Here is a 17,219-nt window from a genome sequence, read left to right on the forward strand (position 1 = left end):
GAGACGGATGCAGGTGTGGAAGGGGTAGACGGAAACATACTGCTCCTTGTTGCATTTGTCTAAACCACTGCAGCTCCTACAACCCGACAGCTGTGCACCGTGAAGGCGTCATCCTCCAAGCATCACCTCTGCAGTGAGACTAACTGTCTACACTGCTGGTTGTCACTGCATCCTCCCCTGGGCACTGTGGTGTTTTGCTCAAAGATTGCACCCCAGTTGTATTTGTGGGCTCCTCCCACTTGTGGGGTCCTTTTCTTAAACTCAGCTCATGGAGGGAGCAGCCTGGTCCTGTAGGGGCTGGCGCTCCGGGATGCTCACTTGCTGTGGCTGCAGTCGCTTTTTGAATCAGAGTTGCTGTCATTTGTACCTGGCTTGACATCGTGCTTTGAGGGTGTCGGTAACAACCAGCAACCTGCTGGGTTTGTGTTTGATTCAATGTATCACATTCTTGGGGAATTTTCCATTGTTCATATCAGAGCAGCTATTTTTTTTTCTATATTTCTACAAGCTATTTTCATGCTCTTTTTGTCTGTAGATGTTCATTTTTCATTTTGTTTATGAAAAAGAACCGATAAGCATTACTCAAATGAACTATTAAAAAGAGTGGCCCATCCGTCTTCAAAATAACAGACAACACTCCCTATCATTGTCTGTTCTGCTCCCCCAGGAGCCACAGCGAAGCAGATCCAACTCCGTGCTGGTCCTTGGGGTCATCACTGTTGGATTTCTGGAGAGGTAGTTTAACTCTTATTTATTTGATCACATGTTCACAGGATCAAGTATCGAGCATTGCATGAAGAGGATCTGAAGTACTCCGGGGCTGCTGGCCACAGCCCCCCACCCAGGGTGTGTCCGGGGCAGCCAGCCTCCCAAAGCTGCCTCTGCCCTCCGTAAAGTCTGTGGAGCCGCAGTTAACATTTTGCAAGTAACTGAATAGCCCATTCAAACCGCCTGAAATGAGAAAGGGAATTTATTGGCTCCTGAATCCAGAAGAACTGGAGGATGGAGAGCCTGGGGTGGTTTGATCCAAACGGCTGGGTTCTGCCCAGGACCGACCCACCAGATCCCGCCCCGGCCTCCTCTGGCTCCAAGGGCAGCAGGGCCTTCTAACTTCCCTGCCTTCCCCTTTTGCTGCCAGCCAGAGAAAACTGATTTTATTCATTTTTTGTTTTAAATTTTATTTTTTATTGGCAAATCATAATTGCATATATTTATGGGGTGCAGTGCAATGTTATGCTATATGTGTACATTGTGGCATTATTAAATCAAGCTAATTAACATATCCATCACCTCACACACTTATCATTTTTTGTGGTGGGAACATTTAAAGTCTACTCTTTCAGCAATTTTGAAGTATATAATACATTATTAATAACTGTAGTCACCCTGCTATGCGATAGGTCACTAGATCGTATTATTCCTGTCTAATTGGAACTTGGTACTCTTTGACTAAAATGTTCCCTTTTTCTCTACCCCCAACACCTTCCCCCAGCCTCTGGTAACCACTATTCTGCTCTTTCTTCTGTGAGTTTGACTCTGTTAGACTCCACACATGAATGAGTCAGATCATGCAGTATTTTTCTTTCTGTGCCTGGCTTATTTCACCTAACGTGATGCCCTCCAGGTTCATCCATGTGGTCACAGATGAGAGGATTGCCTTCTTTTTCAGGGCTGAATAGTATTCCATAGCATATGTGTACATTTCTTTATCTGTTCATCTGTTGATGGTATGTAGGTTGTTTTCATCTCTTGGCTATTGTGAATGGCCAATTCACAGTGCTGCAGTGAACATGGAGTGCAGTTGTCTCTTCACCATACGGATTGTATTTCCTCTGGATATATACCTAGAAGTGGGATTGCTGGATCATGTATGATAGATCTGTTTTTAATTTTTTTAATAACCTCCATACTGTTTTCCGTAATGGCTGTACTAATTTACATTCCCACCAACAGTGTACAAGGGTTCCCTTTTCTCCATATCCTCCCCAACACTTACCTTTCATAATCTTTGATAATAGTTATCCTAACAGGTGTGAGGTGACAGCTCATTATGGTTTTAATGTGCATTTCTCTGATGATTAGTAATGTTGAGCATTTTTTTCATATATCTGTTGGCTGTTTTTATGTCTTCTTTTGAGAAATATTAAGTTTCTTTGCCTGTTTTTTAATTGGGTTATTTGTTTTATTGGTATTGAGTTGTGTGTGTCCCTTATGTATTTTGGATATTAACCCCTTATTAGATGTATGGTTTGCAAGTGTTTTCTCCTAATCCATGGGTTATTTCTTCACTCTATTAACTCTGTCATAGGAGAAAAGCTCCATGATATTGGTCTGGGCAATGATTTCTTGAATATGACCCAAAAAGCACAGCAACAAAAGCAAAAATAGACAAATAAGATTGTATCAAATAAAAAACTTCTGCACAGCAAAGAAACTCTTTGCTTTTAAAGGCCTCATGTAATTAGATTCAAGGTCACCGGATTAGTAAGCTTAATTACTTCTGCAGAATTCCTTTTGTTATGTAATGTCCCATAGTAATGGGCATGATAGCTCATCAGAGTCACTGGCTCAGGAATTAGAGTGAGAAATCTTGCATACCATTTTAGAACTATACCCTATTGCAAGTATGCTAAATAAATGTTAGCTTTATTAGTTTTGTAAAAATTTCTCTATATGTTTATAACTGACAGAGAGTTTTTGATATTTTGATAAAAGTTTCTAAGGATCCTAGGACAATCATAATCTATCCCATTGATTATTAAAGTCACTCTGCATGGTTTCAGCTTGCATGGTCATTTTAATGGCCCCTCACTACCGTGGAGCACAAGCACTGCCAGTGTTTGATGCTGATTTAGAGCATGTGCTGAGTCCTGGAGAGGCTTGCCACAGCCCTGCAAGATGCTGCCACCTAGCTGGTGCTGTCACTGAGCCTTCAAAAGGCCACTCTACCTTTCCACGAAGCCAGAATGATGGAGTCCACATAGTGGGCTTCTGTGCCCGTGTGGTACCGTGGCCATTGACAGGCCCACCTTGGGGAGTGGAAGCCCAGGTTGTTGAGCCCATCAAAACCTCCATCCTTGCCACCGTGGCCACTTGGCTTCTGTCCCCATTGGCTGATGACAGAGTGGCTGGGGAAAGAGGCTGGTATCCACAGAGTGGGACATCTTACCCATTTGATTGTTAGAATCCTCCTCTGCTGAGGTTTCCCTTTGGTGAGCATACACATGTGACACAAACATCCTCACATTTTTCTTGCCCACTCAGGTGTATCCACTTGCCTCTTCCCAAGACCATCTTGTCACCAGTTTCCAATCATGTTTCTCCAAGTCCTTGACAATCCAGCCAAACCACGGGCCACAGCTCATGAATCAGTACATAATCATACGTCTGGCCATTTCTCCTTCCAAGCAAAGGGCCACCCCCAGGTGCACTGCCCAAAGGTCTGCGCGCTGGGAGGACTGCCCTTTACCACTGTCCCTCAGGGAGATGCCAGACAGGGGCAGTAGCGCTGCCACTGGACACTTGCAGGTGGTGGCAGAGCAAAGCCATCTGTAAACCAGGCCTGAATCGTGTCTTCCCCTGTCAGCGGATCGTAGGGAACTCCCCAGGAGCCATAGGTGCAGGATGGGAGAGAGAAGGCAGTGCAGCGGGAGTGGGGACCATGAGCATTTGGGCCACCTCTGCCCAATCGCACGTGTACCACGTCCGTGTGATGGTGGAGCGCTGCTGTGCACACCCGACTTCATGCCTTGGTGGGTCAGAGAACACCCGTGAGGGAAGCTCAGGTCGCATGGTAGCTTGGTGGCCCGTAGTTAAGTGGTCAGGCTTTAAGGCCCCATAGCAGGCCTGGATCAATGATTGGAACCTGGGTCTTTCCCAGGGGCGAAGATCAGACAGGGAGGGAAGTGCAGTAAGCCAAAGTCAATAAAGTGTTTGGGCCTCGCTCTGCTGTAGAGCGGCTCTCCTTTCTGAGTAGATCAGCGGAGACCAGTCTTTAGGTGGAATACTACAGCACTGGAACCCAGGGAACCCAGAACTGGGACCCGGATCCGTAACCACCAGCTGAGTGAGCTGGGACACACCTCTCTGTCTTCATCCATAGAATACGTGCTACTGGGCCCCGTGGTCTTTGCAGAGTGGGAATGAGGATTAAAGAGTAACTCATACAGCCTGCCGAGGGCACCCTGCCGTCACAGCTCTGCAGGGCTAGTTGTTTTCTATAAGGTCCCTTTGGGTGTTTACTTTAGTTTATATTCTTACTTTCAGGAGTGTGAGGGTAAAAAGGACTTCTTACTTTTATCTATGAAATTGTTTGTTGACTATTTCAAGATGATTTAAAGTTAATAGGTTTAAAATAAAATCTCTATTACATTAAGAATTATATAAAACCTGTGTGCATAAAATGATAAAACGAATTTATTTATAGCATATAAGAGAAAACACAAATGAACGGCAACTCATAGCACTTCTGAGATGGAAGAATTCCACGTACTGGGAATGTCAAGTTAATCTATTATTCAGTTCATTTCAGTGCCGCTCATCGTCATAGAGCCGGGTGGAGGGAGGAGGGAGGGGTCTTTTTAATTTAAAGACTTCAGGTGTTTTTCTTAATCTTGGCAAGTTTTTCACCTTGGAGAGCAAATATGTGAAAACAGCCAAGAAATTTTTGTGGAGAATGAAAATCGGGTGTGGATCTAGCAGCTTTGGGCTCGCTCTTCTCATTCTGTTGTGTGAATTATTTACCGTGCATGTGAATCAGCTTTGTAATCAGAGGACATTTTTTAAATTAAAGTTTTCTTGTTCAGTGTTTTCCAGGGTGCCTGACGATTCAGATTCGCACTGTCTTGTGTATTTTCATAGTGGTCTTAATCTACTCGGTAGCCCAAGGATGTGTGGTGAGCACCTCCAGCCCTCGGCGGGAGGCGGGCGGAAGAGGGCACACCTTGCAGAGCCAGCCCGGGAGGCAGGGGTGATCGGCCGAGATGCCAGGAACAGGCCAGGGGTGCCCAGGGAAGGAGGGAATGAGAGTCTTCATCTAGCAGAGGGAATGAGACCTCTTCCTGGTACGGGCAACCCTGCTCCTTCCTAGTACACAGAGGACAGGAGTGGGGAGGAATAACAGGACAGAGCTGCCATTCTGGGGACATGACCTGGTCCTCCTGGGGCCTCTCAACTGCCCCAGTAGCCAGTGGGCAGCCAGTGGGAGGTTGGAGGCCTGGGGGCAACTGTGAGAGGAGGGACGACTGTGCATCCTGAGGCCCAGCCTCCCTGAGCTCCTGTGCACCCTCGTTCCCAGGTGGGCTGCCTGCCCTGGGCCTGGAACTCCAAGCCCAACAGTACCCTGGTGGTCTTCTCCTCTGGGGGCCGGCGCACAGCGCTGCCCGCCCTGCCCTGCGAGTCTGCACACCACGCCCTGCTCTGCTGCCTGGTGGGCACCCTCCCGCTAGCCATATTCCTGCGGGTGTCCTCCTTGCCAAAAATGATCCTGCTGTTGGGGCTCACCACGTCCTACATCCTCGTCCTGGAGCTCAGCGGATACACCAGATCTGGGTAAGTACGCAGCTCCCAGCAGACAAAGCCCTGAGCGGGGGTGTTGCTAAATTCTGTGTATACAGCTACATATGATAGTCTGCTGATTAGAAAACTTTTACTAAGGACTAATTATATACGGAATGTTTAGCTCGGTGGCTTCTCTGTTTCTTCCCATTAGCCCCAATTCTAGCAAGGCCTCAGATCTCCCAGTGAAAAGTGGCTCTAGGCCTGGGTCAGCCCCAGGGAGCTGTTTGTGGGTGTTACCACTTGAGGGTCACTCTCCGAGTGATTCTTGGCTTGATGGCAGAGGCTTGCCTGGAAGCTCAACACTGAGTTGGGTTTTCTTCCTCATCTCCCACCAGGGGCGGTGCTGTCTCTGGGCGCAGCTACGAGCCGATCATGGCCATCCTGCTGTTCTCCTGCGCGCTGGCCCTGCATGCCAGGCAGGTGGACGTCAGGCTGCGGCTGGACTACCTCTGGGCGGCGCAGGCAAGATGAGCCCTTCCTGCTTTCTGCTGGGGGTGGGGGGCTTGCAAAGAAACCTCAGCAAGTGTCAGGCGGGGACTGTGGGCTGAGACACCTCAGCAGCGCGCAAGGGCCGGGCTCCGTCAAGGGGTGGAGGGGTGTGTAGGAGGGGCATGACGAGTGGGAGTGGCACCCGTGGAAGCAGCTCAGAAGGCCATAGGGTGCATGTGGCAGAGCCTGCCTGATGTTCAGTGTGGCTGTTTGGTGAGGCGGCAAGTTCCCCGTCCTTGGGCAGCATGTGCAGTTGCTGGTACCCAAGGGCTCAGCCCCCACTGACAGTAAGAGCAGGTCTCAGCAGGATCACTGGGAAACTTGAGAAAATGCTGAACCTCACACCACCCACCCAGATTTAGTAGGTCTGCAGGCGGGGCTGGAAATCTATATTATTAACAAGGACCCAGGAAATTCTGATGCAAGAGATGTGTGGACCACTCTGGAGACTCTATTGTGTGAGCCAGCCTCAGGGCCTCGCCATCTGGGTGCCAGGTTGCAGGGTGTGTGTCACACTTTCCTGGAGTCTGTGGGTGGCTTTCTGTTTGGGTGTGAGCCAGGTGGTGACTGCCAGATACTGACCCTAAGCATCTGCCGGGGAGCCACATGCAGAGATGGGTGGGCATACCTGTGTCCACTCCACAGCTGGGGCCAGTGCAGCATGTGGGTGCGGGTGTGACTGTGTCTCTGTGTGCCCCCACCCCTCATGGGCACCTGCTCCCCAGGCCTCTCGGAGATGAGGCAGTTGAGCATTCTGGACTGGGCTGCTTGGGTTCACGTCCCATCTGTGGAACTTGCAGACTGTTTCCCTCTGGGAAAATTGCTCCCCCGAGGTTTCTTCACCTAAAAACAGGATATGAGGCTAATGAATATCAACTTTAGCAAGAGCCAGTCATCTTACTGTGACACAATAAGAGTAGCTCTCTTTGCTGTTGGGGCTATTTAATGGTATTCAGTCCTCTAAGCAGCACTGCCCGGGGGGATTACAGCCAAGAAGACGGGCTGCGGAGGTGGCATGCCAGGGCTGGGCAGCCAGTTTGTGAGTGGCCATGCTGGGATCCAGCCCCTGTCTGTGTGACCTCCAGGTGGGCTCCGAATTCCTGGTCAGAGCAGTGTCTGAGGCCAAGCAGACACTCTGACCCTGGGGCCTCCACTCTGCGGCCAGGACTGAAGCCCAGAGTGGGGGCTCAGACACAGGCAGGTGCAGCCCCAAGGGTGGCGGGAAAGGACCCGTGGCCAGGACCAGCGAGGGCTCACCATGGAGGAAGGAATCCCAAGGGTGCCCAGGTCAGGTGTCTTCTGGAAGCAGGACCAGGCTCGAACCGGCCTACTGGAGTTGGGGAGCCTGTCGGTTTGTTGGCCTCGTTTCCGAGGCTGGCTGGGTGGCAGGCCATGCAGTCCAGTGACTGAGACCCTGGTCTGCAGCAGCAGAAGTGACATGGGTTGGGCCTGGTGTCAGGTAGTCCTCGTCCCGAATTCCAGCCACTCCACATAGGGTCTGTGTGACTCAGGACAGTGACCAGCCTAGCTTTCCTTCCTCTCCAGCAAAAAAATGAGGTCTGCCAGACATAACCGAAACCCTAATCCAGACGTAGCAGGAATAACTGGAATTCTCTTCCCCACATGCTTGACCATAGGCCTGGCACACAGTAGGCGCTCGGCGAGGCCGGGTGGTCCTTCATCTGACAGCCCACTGCCCTGAGATGGTCCCTGAGGCCACTCCATGGAGAGCCATCTTGGGGGATCTCTTTCTGGGAAGGAGAGGCAGGGAGGCTGTGAGGAGCATCTGGAGGCAAATTGTCACTCAGACAAAAAAACGAATGGAGACAGTTGTTTCCTTCTAGTTTTAGTAACCTGGAAAAGACAGAAGCAACTAAGTGGATCTTGTCCGCACAGCAGGGCAGGATACATATTTAAGATGGCAGAGAATTTTGTTGCTTTGGGTAAACAAAAGAAAGAATATATACACACGCACACATATACACATGCACACATATACACACACCATGTATATATGTACATCCAGATACACAGGCTCACAAATGCTAGGTGAAAACCACTGTTTCTTTATTCTTTTTGTTTGTAACAGCTTTATTGAGATGTACTTCTTATAGCACACGATTCACTCCTTGGAGTCCTGCAACCATCACTGTGATCAATTTTAATACATTTTTATCTCCCTTGAAAGAAACCCTGTCTCCATTAGCTACCATTCCCCATTTCTCCCCAGTCCCCAGCCCTAGGCAGCTGCCAGTCTTGTTTCTGTCCCCGATCTTCCCATTTTGTTTATTCTTCAGTCTGTGTGTGTTAAGCTGGAGCCTGCTCTGGGCAGAAGACGCTCCTGTGTGCTGCCAGGCAGAGCCCCGCACTAACCCTGCAGGTGGGGGAGACCCCTAGATTCCCGAGGGTCCTGTTGTCCAGAGCTGTCTTCACTCCACACCCAGATTCTGGTTCTGGTACAGTGGGGGCCACTGAGATCCCAAGTCCTTGGCCTCCTCTCCTGGGGACGTGATGCTGAGTGGTGGCCCATTGCTGCAGGGCTGTCTGGACAGGGCAGGTCCTGGATTCCCACTTCAGACTGGGTGGGGGACTGGGAGGGGTATGCCTGGGGGAAACACATCTGAATCTAACTTGTCCCCATGAAGGGACTCAGGCTGTGGTGTGGGGGCAGGTGGGGGATGAGTCCTCACACGAGAGGGCCTGACGTGGGAAGAGCAGTTGTTTCCTCAGACCTCGTAGGATGCTTGAGATTCGACTGTGGAAGGATGAAGGGTGGGACGGAGGGAAAGGGACGAGGAGCATGGCAGACAGAGGGAGCTGTCACAGACACCCTGTGAGGAATCAGAGCCCAGTCACAAGGGCTAGTGCTCCTTCCAGGTTCGCTGTCTGTGGGCAGTGGAGATTGACATGTCCCCAAAGCCTGAAGGACAGGACCTGATCCCCTGTCCTGATCATCCTATCACTGAAGGTGGTCTGACAGTGGAAGGGAGTGTGAAGGGAGCTGAGTAGCAGGTGGGAGCCCTGTGATCACCCACAGGGCAACATGGAGAACATCTTGCATGGTCAGGGCCCCAGGCAGGCACCTAGGAAGGGGTCCTGTGTGGTTAAGGGGTGGTGGTGGAGGTAGAGTTGGTCTCCGAGGGCACCGTGCGTGTATCACCGAGTCTGGGCTGAGAGTGGACGGCACACTCCAGTTGGCTGAGGTCGAGAGCCCGTAATGATGCGTGGACTGTTGGAAAGAGGAGGGTGGGCATGGGCAGCGCTAGGCTTGTGTGGCACTGGGGTAACCTGGTGGGAAGGGGCCCTGGAACCAGGGCACAGGGAGGGTCACCCAAGAGGATTCACGACCTTCGGCCGAGGGATATGGCCAACCCACTGTCCCCGAGTTCCAGCTCCTGGCAGCGCTCCCCATTGGCTGAGCCTGATTGGAAGCGGGAAGCCAGGGAGCCTGTTGGCGCAGGCCTCGGGTTGGCCTCCCTGGGACAGAGCAGAGGGGGAGTAGACTGCAGATGCGGCACTCACCGGTTCCTGGAAGGGTGATCTGTCCAGCTGCTGTTTGCCAGAGCCATGCCAGGTAATGGGAGGAGAGACTCTTTATGATGGGCTGTGCCAGCGAAGGTGGTCTTTGTCCACCACGGCTGGCTCTCCCGGGTAATCCAGCTGGCTGGTCTGGGAAGATCTGCAGACCCAACCATCAGCTGGCCCTCTGGATTAAGACCTTACAGTTGCGAATACCTACTCGGAGCTCGAGAAGAATGGATTTAGGATGAACTAGGAAGACTGGAACAGCCCGGGCCAACAAGATCAAGGTTTCCAGGTTATTTACTGGGGTGCCCAGTTGGCTCCCTACTCTCAGAGGGCAGAATGGGACCTTGGCCATGACTCCTCCAGCTGGGAGACGCTCCCTGAGGGAGGTATTTTCTCTCATCTGGGTTGACATGACCTTTTCTTGGCTTCGGTGTCCTTTTAAATGTTATTAAATGCAATATCAGACCCTGCCATGGGATTCTCCATCCAGTGACACCCCCCAGCAATGCCCACTCTGTATCAAGCTTGCTCACAATTTCAGGGTGAAAACACATTCCCCGGCCTCCAAGCAGCCCAGGTAAGACTGTGGGTTCTCATGCATGTGTGTCACGGGGGAAGGGTTGCCTAAATGGAACACACAGATGTATTTTTCCACAGAGGCCTAACAAGAAATGTCACCCACTTACCTGTAACCCCAGCAAAACGTGGAACCTTCTAGACCTTGTCTGTTTGCCCATTGGATATTTAGACATGTTGTGCAAAGAGAGCCTCAAACTATTGCAAAATTGCCAGGCCAAAGACTAGGTGGGTGAATTATTTACATAGAGCAGGTTGGTCACAGAAACCTGCGTAAACAGACAGGCTTTTCCCTTGTGACGACATCCTCGGCCTTGTCATTGTTAACTGTTGGGATGCTTTTGTTCCAGTGTTATTTTTTTCTTTGAACTCAGTAGGTAATCGCCATGGCAAATACAATTTCAATGTTTATGCTACTTAGTATCCATGCAGTTAAAACAACTTATTTCTCTACCAGTCAATGCTTAATTCGAGGGTAATTCCCATTTTGCGGTTGCCATTATTAACATGGAGAGTGAAGGTTGCCCGAGGTTCTGTCATGACACAGACCTGGCAGTAGCAGCTGAGTTGGAGACCTGGTTCCACCCCTTTCTTCCATCTTATCAAGTGTGTGTTTCTCCACGTCCATGACAGTAACACTTGTCTCTTGGGGTTGTCGGGGAGTTCACCTCATAGAAGCCACAGTCTTGCTTCGTGGACACTGAAATACTGCCCATGTTAGTCGTCATTTTGCTGTCTGTTGCGGGCCATGGGTTTCCCGTCTGGGCTTTGGGTGGTGAGCACGTCCTCACAAGTAGCTTTCACTGGGATAAACACACTGCTATGGAAGTCCCCAAGGGGCCAAACACTGGTGCAGAAACTCAGGACCCCATGTCCAGTCATGCCCTGCACCCACTGGAAACACATCGTTTTACCCACTGGGACGTGCATTCTGTATTTACTCATGTAGTGTTACCACCTGCTTCTGTCCAACAGGCATTTATTGAGCACCTGAAGTATACCTAGCCAAGTACTGGGAACACTCACATGGGTGTGGTATAGCCCTTGCGTTCAGGTGCTCATAGGCTGTTAAAGGAATAAAACATATCAGCCACAGATAATTGCAGTACAGTGAAGGAAATGCCATGTAAACCTAGCTGGGACCTGACCCAGGCGGGAGGACAGGTAATATCACGTAAAAATAACACCTGACCCCCAGAGTCATGAAGAATGAGTAGGAATTAGCCAAGGGAAGTTGGTGGAGTGCTAGGTGGGCAAATGTGTGTGTCTGCTGAGATTTTTTGTTTTTAATTTCAGCATATTACAGGCGTACAAAGGTTTAGGTTACTTGTATTGCCTTTGTCCTGCCTGAGTTTTGTTGTTGTTTAAAAAAATCTGTTTATAACACTGTACTGTTTACTGGAAATTTGAGAAAACAGTAGACTTTGTGTCTTCACTACACACACACACACACACACACACAAATGGTAACTATGGGTGGTGATGGATGTGTTAAGTATTAGTAATTTTATTGTTGCAATCATTATGTGATGTGTATGTGTATGTATAGATAGATATAAAACCATCACGTTGTATACTTTGGATATATGCAGGTTTTATTTGTTGATTAAATATTTTAAAATAAAAAAAATACTTAACCCACAAAGACTTACCAAATCTGGGTTCTAAGAGCAAGAAATTAAATGTTAGTCAAAAGAAAAAAAATCTGTTAATATGGTAAATTACACTGGTTTAACATTTGAAAATCAAATAAATACTTCTTCCATCCTGGGATAAACCTTACTTAGTTATGACATATTACCAATTTTATATATTGTTGGGTTCAGTTTGTTAAAAATTTTGTTAAGATATTTCTATCTTTGTTCATGAAGGATGTTCTGTGGTTTTCTTATAATTTCGTTGTCTGGTTTTGGTGTCAGAGTAATGCTGGCCTCATAGAATGAGTGGGGAAGTATTCTATCCTCTTTAATTTTCTGCAAGGGTTTGTGCAGAATTGGTGTTATTTCTTCCTTAAATGTTTGATAAAGTGAAGCCCTCTGGACTCGGATTTTTTTTGTGTGTGTGTGAGGAAATTTTTAACTAAAATTTAATTTCTTTAAAGATATAAGGCTATTCAAGCTTTCTATTTCTTTTTGAGGTAGCTTTGGAAATTTGTCTCCTTCCCTGAAAGTTGTCAGTTTTATTAACACAAAATTGGATAAAACATTTCCTTATTATTCCTTTAATATTTATAGTACCTAATTTGTATTATTTAATTTCTTCTGCTGTAGTTTACTTTTACTTTCCTGGTTCTTAAGGTGATTTGAGAAAGACCTTTTTTCTTTTCTGATATAAGTGTTTGTGTTATAAATTTTTCTTTAAGTATTGTCTTACCTGGATTCCACAGTTGTTGATATTATAATATACGTGGTTTCATTTTCATTTGGTTCACAGTACTTTCTAATTTTCCTTTTGATTTCTTCTTTGAAGCAAAAGTTATTAAGAAGTATATTCTTTAGTTGAGGATTTCTTAAATCTTTATGTTATTGACATCTAATTAATTATATGGTGGTTAAAGAACATACTTTGTACGATTTGAATTCTCTTAAATTTATTGAAAGTTACCATATTGTCCATATTCCATGTGCTCTTGAATGGAATGTATATTCTGCTGCTGTCAGATAGTATGTTTTATAAATGTCAATTAAGTAAAGTTGGTTGATAGTGTTCTTAAGTGTTGTAATCCCTTACTGATTTTTTTTGTGTGTGTACATAGTTATTCTATCAATTTTTGAAAGGGGTGTTGGAATCTCTAACTGTAATTGTGGCTAGAAGAACTTTTTGCAGTTCTATCAATTTTGCATCATGTATTTTGATGATCTGTTTTGAGGTACATAAATGTTTAAGATTATGTCCTCTTAATAAACGGGCCCCTTTATCACCCTTTATCATTATAGAAAGACCCTTTTCCCCCCAGGTAATATACTTGGCTCTGCAGTGTACTTCGTCTGATATTAATATAAGTAATCTAGATTTCTTTTTTTTCTCTTATTTCAAAATATAAAGGGGGTACAAATTCAAATGTTTTTATTACATGGATAACTTTTATAATGCTTTAGTCAGAGCTATAAGTGTGCTCATCACTTGGATAGTGTTCGTTGTACCTGTTAGGTAGGTTTTTACCCCTCCCCTCCCTCTTCTTGATTTTCAACAGCTTTTAGTTCTTTCTGTGCCCACATGTGCCCATCTATTAGTTGCAATGTATTAGAGAGTACATGTGGTGCTTGTTTTTCCATTCTCGAGATACTTCACTTAGGATAATGGTCTTCAGTTCCATCCAAATTGATGTAAAAGGCATTAATTCATTTCTTTTTTGTGGCTGAAGTAGTACTCTATGGTACCACATTTTGTTAATCCACTCATGAATTGATGGGCACTTGAGTTGATTCCACATCTTTGTAATTGTGAATTGAGCTGCAATAAACATTTGAGTGCAGGTGTCTTTTTGATAAAATGACTTCTTTTCTTTTGGATAGATAACCAATAGTGAGATTGCTGGATCAAATGGTATGTCTACATTTAGATCTTTGATAATTCTCCATATTGTTTTCCATAGAGGTTGTACTAATTTGCACTCCCACCAACAGTGTATAAGCATTTCTTTCTCTCTGCATCCATGTCAGCGTCAATTGTCTTTGAACTTTTTGATAAAATCCATTCTAACAGGGATAAGGTTTATCTCATTGTGGTTTTAATTTGCATTTCCCTGATGATTAGTGAAGTTGAGCATTTTTTGGTATAGTTTTTAACCATTTGTCTGTCTTCTTTTGAAAAGCCTCTGTTCATGTCTTTTGACCCCTTTGTGGTTGTTTGTTTTTTCTTGTTTGTTTGAGTTCTTTGTAGATTCTGGACATTAGCCGTTTATTGGATGTATAGTTTACAAATATTTTCTCCCATTCTGTAGGTTGTCTATTTGTTCTGTTGATTATTTCCATTACTGTGCAGAAGTCTTTTAATCAAGTCCCATATATTTATTTTGGTTATTGCTATTTGGGATCTTAGTCGTAAATGCTTGCCTAGGTCAGTATCTAGAAAAGCTTTTCGTATGTTTTCTTCTAGAATTTTTATGGTTTCATGCCTTACATTTGAGTCTTTTATCCATCTGGAGTTAATTTTTGGAAGTGATGAGAGGGGTTGTGTTTCATTTTGTGCATGGCTATCCAATTTTCCCAGCACCATTTATTGAATAGGGCTTCTTTTCCCCAGTGTGTTTTTGTCTGCTTTGTCAAAGATCAGTTGGTTGTAGGTAAATGAAAACATTTTACCTAAATGAAATATTTGGGTTCTCTGTTCTGTTCCATTGGTATATGTCTCTATTTTTATACCAATACTATGTTTTTTAGTTACTATGGCCTTGGAATACAGTTTGAATTCTGGTTATGTGATGCCTCCAGATTTCTTTTTACTTAAGATTACTTTGGCTATTCGGACTCTTTTTTTGGTTCCACATGAAGAGTAGAATTATTTTTTTTTTGATTTGTGAAATATGACATTGGTATTTTAATGGGGTTACTTTGAATCTGTAAATCACTCTGAGCAGTATGGACATTTTAACAATGTTGATTCTACTAATCCCTAAGTATGATATGCTTTTCCATTTGTTTGTGTTATCTGCAATTTCTTTCCTCAGTGTTTCATAGTTCTTGTAGAGGTCTTTCAGATCCTTGGTTGAGTATATTCCTAAGTATTTTATTTTCTTTGTAGCTATTATGAATGGTATTGAGTCTTTTATTTGAGTCTCTGCTTGACTGTTATTAGTATAGAGAAGTGCTACTGATTTGTGTTCATTGATTTTGAAACCTGAGACATTGCTGAATTTATATGTCAATTCCAGGAGTCTCTTGATGGAGTCTTTGGGATTTTCCAGATACAAGATCATATCATCAGTGAAAAGCAATACTTTGACCTCTTCTTTTCTGATTTGGATACCCTTTATTTCTTTCTCTTGTCTGATTGCTCTGGCTAGGACTTCCAGTACTATGTTCAATAGGAATGGTGACAGCGGGCACTCTTATCTTGCTCCAGTTCTTAGTGAGAATACTTTAAACTTTTCCCCATTCAGTGTGATGTTGGCTATGGGTTTGTCATATATGACTTTTATAAGTTTGAGATATGTTTCTTCTATGCCTAGTTTGTCAAGTGTTTTTGTCATGAAAGGGTGCTAGATTTTTGTCGAAAGCTGTTTCTGCATCTATTGAGATGATCATATGGTCTCCGTTTTTGCTTCTGTTTATGTGGTGAATCACATTTCTTGATTTGTGTATGTTGAACCATCCTTGCATCCCTGGGATGAAGCCCACTTGGACATGGTGGATTACTTTTATGATGTGCTGTTGAATTCAAGTTGCTAGTATCTTATTGAGGATTTTGCATCTATATTCATAAGGGATATTGTTCTGTAGTTTTCTTTTTTTGTTGTGTCCTTTCCTGGCTTTTTATCAAGGTGATACTGGCTTCATAGAATGAAGTGGGGAGAATTTCTTCCATGTCTACATTATGGAATAAGTTCTGTAATATCAGTACCAGCTCTTCTTCATAGGTCTGGTAAAATTCAGTTGTGAATCCATCTGGTCCAGTGCTTTTTTATTTGTTAGAAGATTTTTTATTAGTGCTTCAGTCTCGTGCTCATTATTGGTCTGTTCAGGAGTTTTATGTATTCCTGATTGAGTCTTGGGAGGTTGCGTGTTTCCAGGAATTTGTCCATTTTCTCAACATTTTCTAGTTTGTATGTGTAGAGATTTTCATAGTAATCACAAATGATATTTTGTGGTATCAGTGGTATTTGTGGTACAACAAATGGTATCAGTTATAATATCTCCTCTTTCATTTCTAATTGAGCTTATTTGGGTCATTTCTCTTCTATTACTGGTTAATCTAGCAAGAGGTCTATTGATTTTGTTTACCTTTCAAAGAACTAACTTTTTGTTTCCTTGATCCTTTATACGTGTATATATATATATTTTTCCATTTCATTTAGTTCTGCTCTAACCTTTGTTATTTCTTTTCTTATGCTGGCTTTGAGTTTGTTTGGTCTTCCTTTTCTACTTCCTTGAGATGTGTCATTAAGTTTTTAATTTGTGATCTTTCTGTCTTTTTTATGTAGGCATTTAAGGCTATGAATTTTCCCCATTAGGACCGCTTTTGCTGAATCCCATAGATTTTGATAGCTGTGTCTCTTTCATTGTTTAGTTCAAGGAATCTTTTGATTTCCATCTTAATGTCATTATTGACTCAATAATTGTTTAGTAACAAGTTGTTTAATATCCATGACTTTGTATAGATTTGAGTGTTTCTCTTGGATTTTATTTCTAGTTTTATTCCACTATAGTGAAGATACATGATATGATTTCGATTTTTTTGAATTTGTTGAGACATGTTTTGTGGCCTAAGATATGATTATTCTTGGAGAATATCCCATGTTCAAGTGAGAAGAATGTATATTCAGTTGTTTTAGGGTAAAATATTCTGTAAATTTCTGTTAGGTCCATTTGTTTTAGAGTCCTATTTAAGTCCAGTGTTGTTTTAATTTATTTTCAGCTTCAATAATCTGTTCAGTCTGTCAGTGGGGTGTTGAAGTCCCTGGCAATTACAATGCTACAATGCTGCTATTTAACTCTTTGGTTAGATATAGTACAATTTCCTTTATGAATCTGGGAGCTCCTTTGTTAGGTGCATGTATATTTAGTATCTTTATGTCTTCTTGTTGAATCACACCCTTTATCATTATGTAAAGATCATCTTTGTCTTTCTTTACCATTATTGATTTAAAGTCAATTTTATCTGACATGAGAATGGCTACAGCTGCTCTCTTTTGGTTTAGGTTTGGGTAGAATATTTCTTTCATCCCTTCACGCTAAGTCTGTGTGAGTCCTTGTGGATTAGATGTGTTTCCTGGATACAAGAGATACTTGGGTTGTATTTTTTCATCCATTCAGTCAGTCTATGTCTCTTGAGTGGGGCATTCAATTAGTTAACTTTGAGTGATAGAATTGATATCTGGGATACTGTTCTGTTTATCATGTTGGGTA

The 17,219-nt window shown here is 44.5% G+C and overlaps 1 protein-coding gene across 1 annotated transcript in view; it reads left to right on the plus strand.

Annotated features, from left to right (window-relative positions):
* Positions 1-17,219, plus strand: part of ADCY1 (adenylate cyclase 1) — a 147,950-nt gene that overhangs the window by 100,781 nt on the left and 29,950 nt on the right. Inside the window, exons 12-14 of the mRNA XM_045564570.1 lie at positions 4,806-4,895; positions 5,297-5,550; positions 5,895-6,021. Of these exons, the coding sequence (XP_045420526.1) occupies positions 4,806-4,895; positions 5,297-5,550; positions 5,895-6,021 (471 nt within the window). The remainder of the gene's footprint in view (positions 1-4,805; positions 4,896-5,296; positions 5,551-5,894; positions 6,022-17,219) is intronic.

The sequence above is a fragment of the Lemur catta genome, chromosome 11 (assembly GCF_020740605.2).
Source record: "Lemur catta isolate mLemCat1 chromosome 11, mLemCat1.pri, whole genome shotgun sequence".
NCBI classification, from domain to species: Eukaryota; Metazoa; Chordata; class Mammalia; order Primates; family Lemuridae; genus Lemur; species Lemur catta.